This window comes from Mus pahari, chromosome 12, assembly GCF_900095145.1.
Source record: "Mus pahari chromosome 12, PAHARI_EIJ_v1.1, whole genome shotgun sequence".
Classification (NCBI taxonomy): Eukaryota; Metazoa; Chordata; class Mammalia; order Rodentia; family Muridae; genus Mus; species Mus pahari.
In genome coordinates, this window is record NC_034601.1 from 38,977,964 (window position 1) to 38,990,937 (window position 12,974).

A 12,974-nucleotide genomic window follows, 5' to 3' on the forward strand; every position below is an offset into this window, starting at 1 on the left:
TGAATCTATCAGCTCAATACCAAGCCTGCAATAGATGAACAAATATGATATAGACATGAAGTATCTATATGCTAATATAAAAATATCATATAAATATGTATTTTTGTGTTTATATATAAATATATATAAAATAAAAGCCACAAAGGCCATGTAAGTACCCTAGGAAAGGTGTGCACAGGAAGTCAAAGTGCACAATATTTTCATTCTAGCTTCTTAAGAATTGAGTTTAAGATGTGATATTCTAGAGTTGGAGAGATGGCTCAGAGCGTTTGCTGCTCTTCCAGAGGACCCAGGTTCAATTTCCAGCACCCACCTGGTGGCTCATAAACTGAAACTTCAGTCCCAGGGGAGCTGGTGCCCTCTCTGGCTCCTACAGGCACCGGCACACAAGTAGTGCACAGAGAAGCCTACCAGTCACACTGCACGATGAACCACACAGCTGTACCTCTCCCTCCTGTCTTTCTTTAAGGGGGGAAAAAATCCATGGTACTGTTTTGTGTCTGGTGGCTTCAGGCAAGTTGCACAACCACCTCTCTGTGTCATAGTTAATTTTTACTGCTTTGTTGTTAACTATTACCGGCCCTGCCTACCTCACGGGTGTTATAGAAAACAAAAAATTTATATTTGAAAGGGTTTTTTACCCCCACTGTTACAAAACAACAACCAATCTGTAAAATGGCCAATTTGGTTCTTCTCCACCTCCCTACATTTGAGACTGACCCTCAGGCCTCCATCTCTGTCTAGCTAGCTGAGCCCTGCTACCTTCTCCTCTGGCCTTTTCTTCTCCCTGTGAGAAATGAGGAGGAAGGGTTGCTCTGCTTCATGGAAAAGCTCAGCAGTCGGTCGTTTAAACAGGGTCTGGTTGAATAGGACAGTTGTACTGCTTTTCCACACTGTGTGTGTGTGTGTGTGTGTGTGTGTGTGTGTGTGTGTGTGTGTATACAAGAAAATTAGAGAGGCTGGGTGATGGTTCAGCAGTTAAGAACACTGGCTGCTCTTCCAGAGGACCCAAGTTCAATTCCCAGCACCCACATGGCATCTCACAGATGTCTGTAACTCCAGTTTTAGTGGCTCCATCACCTCATAGAGACATACATGCGGGAAAAACCAATGCACATGAAATAAAAAATAAATAATAGTTTTAAAAAAGAAACTGGATAGTATGTCCCTTTGACTCTTGATAACTATTTGAGTCTCTGATTTTTTTTTAAAGATTTATTTATTTATTTATTTATATAGGTGAGTACACTGTCACTGTCTTCAGACACATCAGAAGAGGGCAACCCATCCCATTACAGATGGTTGTGAGCCACCATGTAGTTGCTGGGAATTGAACTCAGGACCTCTGGAGGAGCGGTCAGTGCTCTTAACTCAGTGCTGAGCCATCTCTCCAGGCCCCTGACTTATTTATTTTTTTAAGTCAGAAACCCCACTACATCATTCCTTTGCTTTCTCTCCATTTTCAGTTTTGTTTTTTGAACCAGTAGACTACCAGTGATAACCTGAAAATTTATAGCATGTGTATTTTAATTAAAAAGGAGAGTCTTTCAGTCTTCAGCTCTATGCTAAGTGTAATCATTGAAAAAAAAATGCTTTGAAACAGATGCAGTCATCCTTGCATGAGTCCTGCTGTTCCAGTTTAGAGAGCCAACCTTTGCAAAACTTTAGTTTCATTGGCTGACTCTCCAAATGGCCTTGCAGATTCATTGTAACCCGGGTTTCTGTAACAACTACTTATCTTCTGAGCGTCATGCTTTCTGTTAATAAGCTCAGATGTTCAGTAGTTCTATAGTCCCAGGCTGTGTGTCGTGCGTGTGTAGAAACACACCCTGAGAATGGCTGAATCTTCCCCGTGGTACAATTTGTGCCTGGTCTGACCTGAGTCACACCTTACTGACTGGAAATTCAGGTTTCTGCAGCAGTCCTTCACCTAATGAAGAGTGTTTGGTGTAAGCATCGGTTTCTCTATGAGGAAAATGGGAGGGGCATCAATCAGGATCTGATTCAGTGATCTGTACTTTTACTGGCAGGGTGCCCAAGGGATGAATGCTGTCTGAATCATCTATTCTGCAGCCATTTCAGCTCTGGGATGGAGTCAGGAGCGGAGACATCAGTTCCAGTGCTTAGATCCAGTAGTGCTGGAGCAAACTCCAGCTGCATGTTTGCTCTGTAGCAGGGGAGGACCTGACAATGGCCAAGGCAAGGAGGTGTGGCTTTTGTTTATTTGTTGATGAATTAAGATGCTCGAAATATCCCCCTTTCTAAAAGCTTTGCTCGCTGCTGGCACTAAATGTGGACGTTTCGTTTTTCTAATGAAATGCTTGATGTCTAATTCACAGCATCTCTTATGTGTTAACATCTCCCTGTATATTTGAAAAGACCGATGTTTTCTTGTGGGCATGATATTCCAAGCTGCAAGAAGCCAACGGACATCAGCTTGCCTGTTAGTCTGCGTATGATATTTCATTTTTTAAAATTCTTTTGCAAGAAGTTCTTTTGGAGCCTTGGTTGGCCTAGAACTTGCAGTGTAACTGAGGTGTCTTAGAGTTTCTATTGTTGGGAACCAGGGTGGAAAGGCTTTATTCAGCTTACACCTCCAGATCACACAGTTCATCACTGGAGAACGTCAGGACAGGAACTCAAGCAGGCCTGTGATCTGGAGGCAGGAGCTGATGCAGAGACCATGAAGAGGTGCTGCGTACAGGCTTGCTTTGCATAGCTCTCTCAGCCTGCTTTCTTATAGAACCCCGGACTGCCTGCGCAGGGATGGCACCACTCACAATGGGCTGGGCCCTCTTCCACTGATCACTAATTGAGAAAATGCCATACAAGCTGGATCTCATAGGGGGCATTTCCTTAATGGAGGCTCCTTTTTTCTCTGTTGACTCTAACTTGTGTCAAGTTGACACACAAACCAGCCAGTATACAAGTATAACCTTGAATCCCTTTTCTCAGTGCTGTGGCTTGAACCTCAGTGATTGTTATGCAAGTGCTCTATGGCAAGCTAAAATCTATAACTCTTCAACTTTGAACTTTCTTTCCCATCCTTCAACCTCCGAAATGCTGAGATCATAGTATGCACCCACCCTGCCCAGTTTATGCAGTACCGGGGCTCAAACCCAGGGCTCCATGCATACTAAGCAAGCACTCTAACACCTGAGCTACATCACCAGCCCTACATATGGTATTTTAAAATACCACCTGGAGTAGCTGTAGGTCTCTGTACTCAGCTCAGAGGATCCCGAGGGGTTGCCTTTCTTTTCACTTTTATCTACCTAACAAATTGGTCCTGGAGAGATGACTCAGCAGTTAAGAGCACTGGCTGCTCTTCCAAAGGACCTGGTTTAATCGCTAGCACCCAGGTTCAATTCCCAGCATCCACATAGCAGCTCACAACTGTCTGTAAGTACAGTTACAGGGGATCTGACACCCTCACACAGATATATAGACAGACATGCAGGCACAATAGCAAACAATCTTAAAAGATCTAACATGTTAAAACGTCAGCACCAACAGTTTGCTCTTCTTCCTTTGGTCCAGCCACTCTTTCCTAACATTTATATAGTGTTCTCACTAAATGGCAGTCTGCAAGCTCTCCATTTCTGGTCACCAACACTACTGTGTACTGCTGTCCAGGAAGTTATGCCCTTTTCTTCCCTGGTATGTTACCTCCTCATTTCGTCACCCTGAAAGCAATGGAGTTTCCTTCCATGTCCAGTCTTCACTTGTGTACTCTCAAGGGTTAATCTTGGTTGTCAACTTGACCGCATCTGGAAAAATCGATGAACCCAAACAGCTGACCATGCTTGTGCAGTCCGAAGACCCACCCTTCTGGTGGCAGCCCACAGGAAAGGGCATGGAGGAAAGAAGAATTGGCTGTTTGCTTGCTCACTTCACACTCACTGGCAAGTTCATCTGTCCTGCTCCTGGGACTTTCCTTCCCTGGTGTTAGAATCCATTTCTTTGGGATTCCAATGTAGATTGAAGACTCTCTAGGGCCATTCCAGGATTCCAGCTCCTGATTTGGGCTAGGGAGACTTCTGGTCTCAAGGACTGAACAACTACCAGATTCTCAGTCTTTCTGTCTTGAGACAGCCATTGTTGGACAGCTTGGATTGTAGCCTATAAGCCACCCTAATAAATCACACACACACACACACACACACACACACACACACACACACACACGTGCGCACGCACACGCGCGCGCCCACACACACACACACACACACACTTCTCATATGTGTGCTTGTATTCTATCCAATTTGCTCCCTTTGAGAACCCTGTCTAATACACGTACCTTCTTGAAATGTCTTAAGCAGAAATCTTACCTGTGTTCCTCCCTATTAGGCAGTCAGAAAAAATGTGCTGCTAGCTAAGATGTTATGCCTGTAGTTTCAGAACTAGGGAAAAGCCAGGAGGACCATGAGTTGAAGACTAGCCTGGGCTACATCGTGAGAGCCATTCATGGAGGGGGAAAAAAAAGGAAAGGAAAGAAAACCATGACTGTTTGAGACAACTTTCAACCAGGTTTCCATTCATCTTCCAGTTGAGTGTTTGTTATTTTCCTTCTCTGTAGCATTCCATTCATGATCTTTTATATTATTCTAAAACTTGAAGGTCAACTGGAACAAAGTTTATATCTTTAAGGTTTCCCATTCTTTAAAATATCCCTTCATCTTCTCACCATCCACCCCATCCCACCACCACAGGATCTCAACATGTATCTAAGAATGGCCCCCATAGGCTCAGATATTTGAGTGCCATGTATTGGCACCATTTGAAAGGATTAGAAGGATTAGAAGGTGTGGTCTTGTTGGAGGAAGTATGTCATTAGGTTTGCCAGGCTCAGGGTCTGTTTCCTCTTCCCTGATTCTCTGCCTGTGGAGCCAGATGTAGCTTTCAGCTACTGCTCCAGTGCCCACCTGTATGCTACCATGCTCCCCGCCATGATGATAATGGACTAAACCTCTGAAACAAGCCTCCAGTTAAATGCTTTCTCTTATAAGAACTGGTCATGATGTCTCTTCACAGCAACAGAACAGTGACTGAGACCAACGCTGAGAATTCTATGAAGTCACTCTATTCTTTTACTCTTTGCTTGCTTATATATCACACACGGTGATAATTTGTTTCTGATCTGTCTTCTCCTTCGGATTATAGTGCACAGGATATAAAAGTCTTTATGTCTTTTGCCCTGGTTCTTTCCTTTTTTCCACTGCACAGTCCAAATATTTCCCAGTTACTGAGTGAAGTGAATAAAGGAGTTGTAGGAAGAAAGTAAAAGGCAATGTGTCCCCTAAAAAGAAGATTACTCTGAAAGTTGTCCTGTGTTCTAGAAGCAAAGTAAAGAAGACAGAATCCACCCTCTTCATAGAAGAGGCCTGCCTGGTACCAGGTGAAATTTTGCATACACAATGTAATAAAGTCCACAAAGTGCACATTGGAGTCTTTCTGTGATGACATTTCATTATCCTAAAATAAGATACTTTTTAGATAACCTTTTGTTTAGAGGACTAAAAGTTTTATTTACAAAGAATATCAAGATTTAGCATAAAGGGACCCAGAGTAAGATATGTAGAACCAAATACCTGATTTCTCTTTTCCTTTTGTTATGTACTTAGAGATGGGCTGCACACCCTCTATTTAACTCTTGACTAAAGTGTAGTGTTGCTTAAAGACCAATGTGGTTAACCATTGTTTATATCCAGTGAACCTGATGAGCCCTAGGTCACAGAGACTTCACAGAAACCAAAGGTTATAGTATAGAAGTGAGGAATTTCTTTTTTGAATGTGTATTCATGTGTATGGTGGTGGGGTATACCATGAGGTGCCTGAGACAGTTACCCACAGAGGTGTGAAGAGGTTATCTGATCTCCCTGGATCTGAAATTACAGATGGATATAAACTGCCCTGCATGAGTGTTGGGTGTGGAGATGCATTATTATAAAAGCATCTCTTCTATTCTAAGAGATGAACTTTTGTTGGAACTCATAACCAGAGTTAATAATACACTTGAGAGTCACTTAAAGCTAAATACTTCTATCTTGCTTTGTACTTAGCCTGCCTGCCTTTCTGAGACCAATGTGACAACAACCCTTATTTCCTTGGATTTTCCATGTAATCAGTCACCTTCTACAACCTAAACTATAATCTTACGTGATGTACTCTCCCATGCCCCTGACCCAGAGTAACACATGTGTATGTTCATATTAGAGTAATAAATGTTAGAAGTTGCAAATAGTTTGAAAGCAACCTTATAAAACAAATATCTACCATAAAAGTTGAAGGCAACGTTTAGATATTGCTTGGTAGCATTTGTTTGTTACTTATCTGATTCAGTTGGTGTGAGTGACTTGATCTTGTAAAACACTATTAAAGACGCCTATATTAGTAGACGTCCATCCAAACTAAAACCGCTACTCTAGTGTCCTACACTAGAAGCTCTGGGATGCTTGCTAAGTTTGCCTGAATTCATATGCGTTAACGACAGAGAACACTTTGCCTTGTTGACAATGGTGACTTAATAGGGAGGAGACATTAAAACGCAGCCCTGGTACGTATCTTGTCTCCTCTGAACAGCGAAAGCAAAGGAAGCAACACGACTCCTTCCCTTCCATGTGGAATCATGGCGAGCCAGGGTTGGCCAGCTTCGGGCTGAGCAGACCATCTGCACGCTGTGCTCTTTCTTCCTTTTGCCAGGAGATGAGTCATGGTGGCTGACTTGACACATGTCTTTTGTTCTAGGGCCTTTCTGGGTACCTGAGAGGTTGAGGCCCCCTGCCTCCAGGCAGAGCCTCCAGCTTGCCCGCGGAAGCTTCCTCTCCTCGGAGATGCAGGGTGGAGATGGCTGTTGCTGTTTTTAGCCAGACTCTGCACTTTAGTCCCAACTTGGGAAGCATCAAAGATTTTCAGTTGGGATTAAGAGAAAAAGGCAGTGGTGGACGGCAAGGAGGAGCCTAGGAATTAGAGAGGTGATGATCTCAGCCTTGCCTCTGAGGGTCCAGAGACCTCCCAACCCTAGGGTCTCCTGCAGATGAGAGCAGGAGACCTGGAGACTGCCAAGGAGGATCTGAGAGAAGAGAACCGGGAACCTTGAAGGCTCTGTTAGTGTCCCCATCCCCGTGAGTGTGAGAAAGTGAGTCCTGAGGACCAGCTTTGTGCTGATAACACATGTCCCCGGGCCCTTACCATTCTGTGAGCCGTGCACAGTGCTGTGCCCACAGAATTGGAGCTTCCGCGGCTTAACTGACAGCAGGCTGACATTCACAGACTAAAGGCCCGGCTCTATGATCTCTTAGACTCGACTGTAACTCTCTTAGCTGCCGCCTTTCCCCCACAGTTTCAGACAGGGCGCCTGTCGCTCAGAAGGAGAAACATTTGAGGTATCACTTGATGTGCTGACACACGCATTCTGCAAACCCACAGAACGTTCTGCAGGCTGCCTGGAGTTAGCAGGGAAGCAGCTGCAGCTGTTTTCATCCCCAGTTGCTGGCTCAGGGATGGCCTTTAGTCACGGAAAGTCCCTTCCCCAGATAGACTCCAGTTTTCCACCGGCTTCTCTTGAACCAGGCTAAAATAAAACCGGGCGAATCTCCCAGGCATCCATCGAGAACAGGTGCAGCTGCCACCCCAGTGTTTGTCAGAGGTGAGAAGGTCTCGTAGTTTACAGGCAGAGCCTCGATCCTCTGGCTGCTGCATCTCTGTTCCGCTCCAACTGAGAAGCTCTCTTTACTTCTGCGAGTCCTCAGCCAAGAGTGTCCACACTTCACTCTCCCTCTATTACCTGCCTGCTGCTCTTAGCCTTCAGAGTTAGCTTTGCCTCTGCTTTTAAGAGGCAAAGGGCATGAACTTGACAGAGAGTTAGCACAGGCTTGGGGGCTGGGTTAGATCCTAAGGCTCCTGTGGCCCTCCTCTAACCCAGTACTCACACTAATGTCCCAGATGAAGTACACTGATCTCCAACCATAAGACCTGTGCAGTAGAAAGAACCAGCAACATGTGACTTAGAAGGTCTATTTTTATAGGCAGGTTTGGTCTGGGGTTCTTTAGCCTGATACAAAGAACAGACATGACCAGGACACGTGATATTACAGCCCAGGACATAACAGAGCACTGGGACATAGAGGCACAGTCGCCCTCCCTCCTTCCCTCCTCATGGGGCCCTTTCTATTTTCCTGTTTTCATTGACTCTCTGCCCACAAACAAACTTCCAAGACAGATAAGTGTGTCTTTATACTTACCTGCTCGGGACTGTGTGGATGGATGTTGCTGTTCACATTTTCCTTAGTGGAAAATTTAGGATGCCAAACCAGAAGGACTGCTTTGAAAGAATCAGCTCAAGGCAGCCATAAGCAACCAGATTTGAACGTTTTCTATGTTGCTTGTTTTGATTTGCTTTGAGACAGGGTCTCACTGTGCATCTCTAGCTGGCCTGGAGCTCACTTTTTAGACCAGATTGGCCTTGAACTCATAGACCCACCTGCCTCTGCCAGTGCTGGGATTAAGGGCTTGGGCCACAAAACCTCACTTGTTTGGAACTTTTTTTTTTTTTTAAAGATGTTTGACCAAGACAACTATCTAATTGATAGCCTTCATATGACCCACAGAGGCCAAGAAGTTTTGAAATTACGAAGAATAACAGAAAACAAATTGCGAATGAGAGAGCATTCTAGAAAGAAAGACCGCACAAAATTATTCATGGAAATCATCTTTGCACTTTTAAAACCAGGAAAAGCTTGCTGTTCAAACATCCAAAACACAGATTTGAACACAGATTTGAAAGAAAGAATGATAGTTTTTTAAAAAGAGGACTCCACTTCCTTACTAAATGTTCAAGAGAGCACAGGTGAGGAGCGACTTCAATTTCACAAGCAAGTAGGCATGGGTGCACACACTTATGTGTCTATTTTCTGATGACATCGTACTCCACACACAGAAGCCTGATCAAAATGGGGCTTCTCCAGATGGCACGAGAGAAGAAAGCTAGAACATTGAGGCTTTTGTTGTTGTTGTTGTTAACATCCTCCTGGGGACAGTGTGAGAATGGGATACAGTACGAGGTGATTGGATTAGCCATGACCTCTGTGACTCATTCGGTGGTCCGGGGAGGAGCACGTGCCCAGCCTGGGTTACTGCTGAGAACTTCGGGCAGATAGTCGGAAACCCTGATCTACGTAAGCGACAGGTTCAGTTGTGGAGGACACCAGGGTAATTCCAGGAAAAGGCTGTATGGGCACAGATTGAGCTGTGTGTCTGGGGACCACCAAGCACGGTTACTGTGTTGAATTTGCTCCAGGATCAATTTGTCATTGAGGTGGTGCCGGTCTGATGCTCAGCCACTAAGCACTGTCCATCACTTCCGCTGCTGTGGGAAGCATTTGCTCCATCTCTGTCCATCTTGGAGCTGTTAGAGAGAGAAAGAGGAGACCTAGGGAGAGAGAGGGACCTTCTAAGAAGGCAGCATCAGAGAGCAGAGTCAGCATCAACAGTGAGACGAAGACCCGAAGAGATAGGTGGTCACCCAGGACTTGGATCCACAAAGGTCATATGTTCAGAAGTGCGCATGTCTAAGTCTCCTCCCAGAGCGTTTCCAGCCGTGCCAGGAATTCAGTGTTCCTTCTGAAGAGGTGACTTAGCTTGAGTTACTAGACTGTCTGTCTCCAGTTGGGTGGGGACTTGGTCCCACTTCTGCACCATATTCTGAGGAATTCGGTCTTCTATGAGACCGGGGAAGAATGAGATGGTGCTTTGGCCTTCTATAGCAGCGGGTGTCTGGGAGGTGTGGGAGTGGCCACACTGAAGGTTCTAGGTGGGAAGTCTGAGTAGCTGGTTTCTCTGGTCAATCTCAGAGAGGATGGGAGGGGCCAGGTGGAGAAGCTGGCCCGATGCAGCTAGTGTCTAGACTGAACTCAAAGTTGCAAATAGAGGTTCTTGAGCCTCCGGGCTCTGTCTCTGTGCACAACAGGGCATCCCGTCTACCATTCGTGAGGTTTAGCTCAGTCCCAAGCTCTTCCTGTGTGCATGCAGACACCCTTGGCTCCCTCCAGGCAGGTGGAGCGTCTGGCAGTGGGCGAGCTGCTACACTGCTACACTCGCTGTGTTTTCCACAAAACAGCACCAAGGTGGGTTGCTCCGTCTTCCCCCTGTGATGCTGGGTGTTCAGAAGACAGGGATCTGGTCTCTCCGGACCACATCCAAGTCGTCATCCAGAGTCAGCAACACCTGAAGTGAGAGGGTGGGAGATGGGAAGGGACCATTGGTGAAAGGACCTTAAACAGGAAGAAGGCACATGAGATAGAACATAGTATATTTCACAGTCATATGTGTGAGGGTTAGGAGCTCAGGCCAGAGGATGTTAAAATACTTGGGAAAGTGGCCTGGGTGGTGACTAAGGGAAATGAAGTATAGAAATCACTGTAAAAGAAGAGAGGGAAGGAGGATTTTAGAACAGAACCCACAGAATCAACTAAGCAGGGTTCATAGGAGCTCCCAGAGACTGTCAGCAATCATAGACAGACCCTGTATGGGTAGGAGCTAGGTCCTCCATATATGGTTCTTATAGGGCCACTAACAAGGGTTTCGGTCTCTCTGACTCTTTTGTGTGCTCGGGACTCCTTTCCTCCTACTGTGTCACATAGTCCAGCCTTGGTATGAAGGTTTGTACCTACTCTTATATAATTTATTATTCCATGTTCAGTTAATATCCCTGGGAAACATGCTCTTTTGGGGGGGTGGGGGTGGGGATCGAGGAGGGGTGGATCTAGGGGAGAGGAGGAGGGAGGAAGGATGGACTGGGAGGAGTGGGGGAAGGGAAAACTGCAGTTGGGATGTAACTTATGTAAAGAATAAAAATTAAAATAAAAAGGAAGTAAGGAAGAAAGAAGGGGAAGGAAGAGGGAGGGAGGGAAGGAGAGGGGGAGGGAAGGAGAGGGAGAAGGATAGAGAGGGAGAGGGATAGAGAGGGAGAGGGATAGAAAGAAGAGAGAGGGAGAGGGAGAGGGAGAGAGGGCATTCCTCTTCTGCTTCAGTCCCCACCCCCACACAGAACCACTAGCTCCATTTTCGTTATCTTTTGTCCCCCTAGCGGCAAAGTCCAAGCGTCGGAGAGATTGGCTGAACTTTCCACAATGGCCACTAGAGGGAAGCCCTGCTCTACTTTTGTGTGACTGCATGGTTGGCCTCAGAGGGCTTGAAGCCATCTTGCAGTGACCCACCCAGTTACCACCCCAAGCCTGTGTTCAGGCACCACAGACATTTAATTAGGGGTAGGGGGAGGACTAAATGCTGACGGCGGCCATCTTTTGGAAGCAGGTCTAAGGGGAATTCTGGGAAGGGGCCCAAGCAAACCACAGGTTCCCTAGATTTGGAACGTGCTCATTAGGTGGCTCCTCTAGGAACTTAATCTTCACAAAATCCATAGTGAGACTGTAGGAAGGGAAGGAAGAGAGTCTATCATGAGAAGGAGGAAGTCCACGGATGAATTTGTGAAAGCCCTGAGTGGTTCCCGGGGGAATTCTGAGCATTAGAATCCAATAACCAAGTCCATCCAAGGGCACTGTACAACTTAAGGAAAAGAACTTGGTCACTCTGTGTGTCCAAACATTGAAAAGTAGAGGGAAATGAAAGTTATGATATCACACAAAGTTACAGTAAAACAAAACAAAACAAAAAAACATGAGGAGATGGTGAGTGTGTTGACTTGCAATGAAGAACTGCACAGAATAACCAAAAGGAATAAAGGTTCGAGGAGCAGAAGGGAACTGTGAGACTTAAGACTGGGGGAGACACAGCTGACTCACCAGGAAGGAGAAAAACAGGGCAGTCGCAGAGAGGAAGTGCCAGATGTCATGGTCATCAAAGAAATCCAGCAGGACACACTCACGGTTCTTCTCCCGGGATTCCGCTGGGGTTCCCTGTGGGGGAAAGTGGGACAGATAGAGGCAAGAGTCCCATGGTTTGAGTATTTCAGGATTGGGTTTTGAGGAAGCTACAAAAATCCTAATAAGTGCTCAGAAAGTCAGCTTTCAAGGATTGTGCATATAGTAGCTCATAGCAACGTTTATTATAACAATGTTCATAATAGTTCCAGCATGGAGATACCTCAAATGTCCATCAAGAGATGAATGGACCAGTTACACGTACTGTGCCCCGCAGGGCAAGACTTTTCAGTAATTAGAGGACATGCTGATGCAGGGCCACACCATGGAGGACCTAGACACCGTTACACTATACCCTGCATGGATAAAGCCAGGCTCAGGGGCACGTGGTATGTGGATCTACCTCTGGGAGAGTGGTCCTCAACCTGTTAGTTGAGACTCCTTTGGGGGTAGGGGTGGGAGTGGGGTCATACATCAGATCTTTCATATCAGCTATGGATATCACAATTCATATCTAGCAAAATTACAGTTATGAAGAAGCAACGAGATAATTTTATGATCCGGGCTCACCACATCATGAGGAACTGTGTTAAAGGGTTGCAGCATTAAGAAGCTTGAGGACCACTGCTCTAGGAAATGCCCAGACTGGCTACTCCGTAGCCATAGAAGGCGGGGTAATGGCTGGCAAGTGCTACTAGTTCAAGAAGAAACAAAATGGCTGCTCACAAGTTTTCTTTCTGGAGTCATACAAATGTAGAGCTGAGACTTGACGCATGTGCTTCAGACATAGCACTGGTTTCTGAGACCCCAGCTTTCCTACCTACAAGACAGACATAGTACCCTGCCCTGCCCTGCCCCGCCCACCCCTGCATTTGATGGATGATGACTGCGATGAGAGAGACTGTGACAATATGGTAATCAAGTGTTAAATATCTTCTGCAAATAGACTGTAGGAGACAGTGAAGAACATGGCGGCGGTATCTACAAGGCTTTCAAGTTGATGTAGCATTGCCTCAGTGATGTCACTTGCTGACTTTTTTTTTTTTTTTTTTTTTTTTTTTCTTTCTTTCTATCCATCCATCTATCCATCCATCC

The 12,974-nt window shown here is 45.6% G+C and overlaps 1 protein-coding gene across 3 annotated transcripts in view; it reads right to left on the reverse strand.

The window, feature by feature from the left end:
• Window positions 1-8,542: 8,542 nt before the first annotated feature.
• Window positions 8,543-12,974, reverse strand: part of Sidt1 (SID1 transmembrane family member 1) — a 91,696-nt gene continuing 87,264 nt past the window's right edge. For 2 of the 3 annotated variants that reach the window (XM_029544607.1, XM_029544606.1), the window contains exons 25-26: window positions 11,802-11,915; window positions 8,543-10,224 (exon numbers count right to left, since the gene is read on the reverse strand). In XM_029544607.1, the coding sequence (XP_029400467.1) occupies window positions 10,162-10,224; window positions 11,802-11,915 (177 nt within the window). In that variant the 3' untranslated portion in view covers window positions 8,543-10,161. The remainder of the gene's footprint in view (window positions 10,225-11,801; window positions 11,916-12,974) is intronic. The other variant, XM_021208858.1, reaches the window with a different exon arrangement.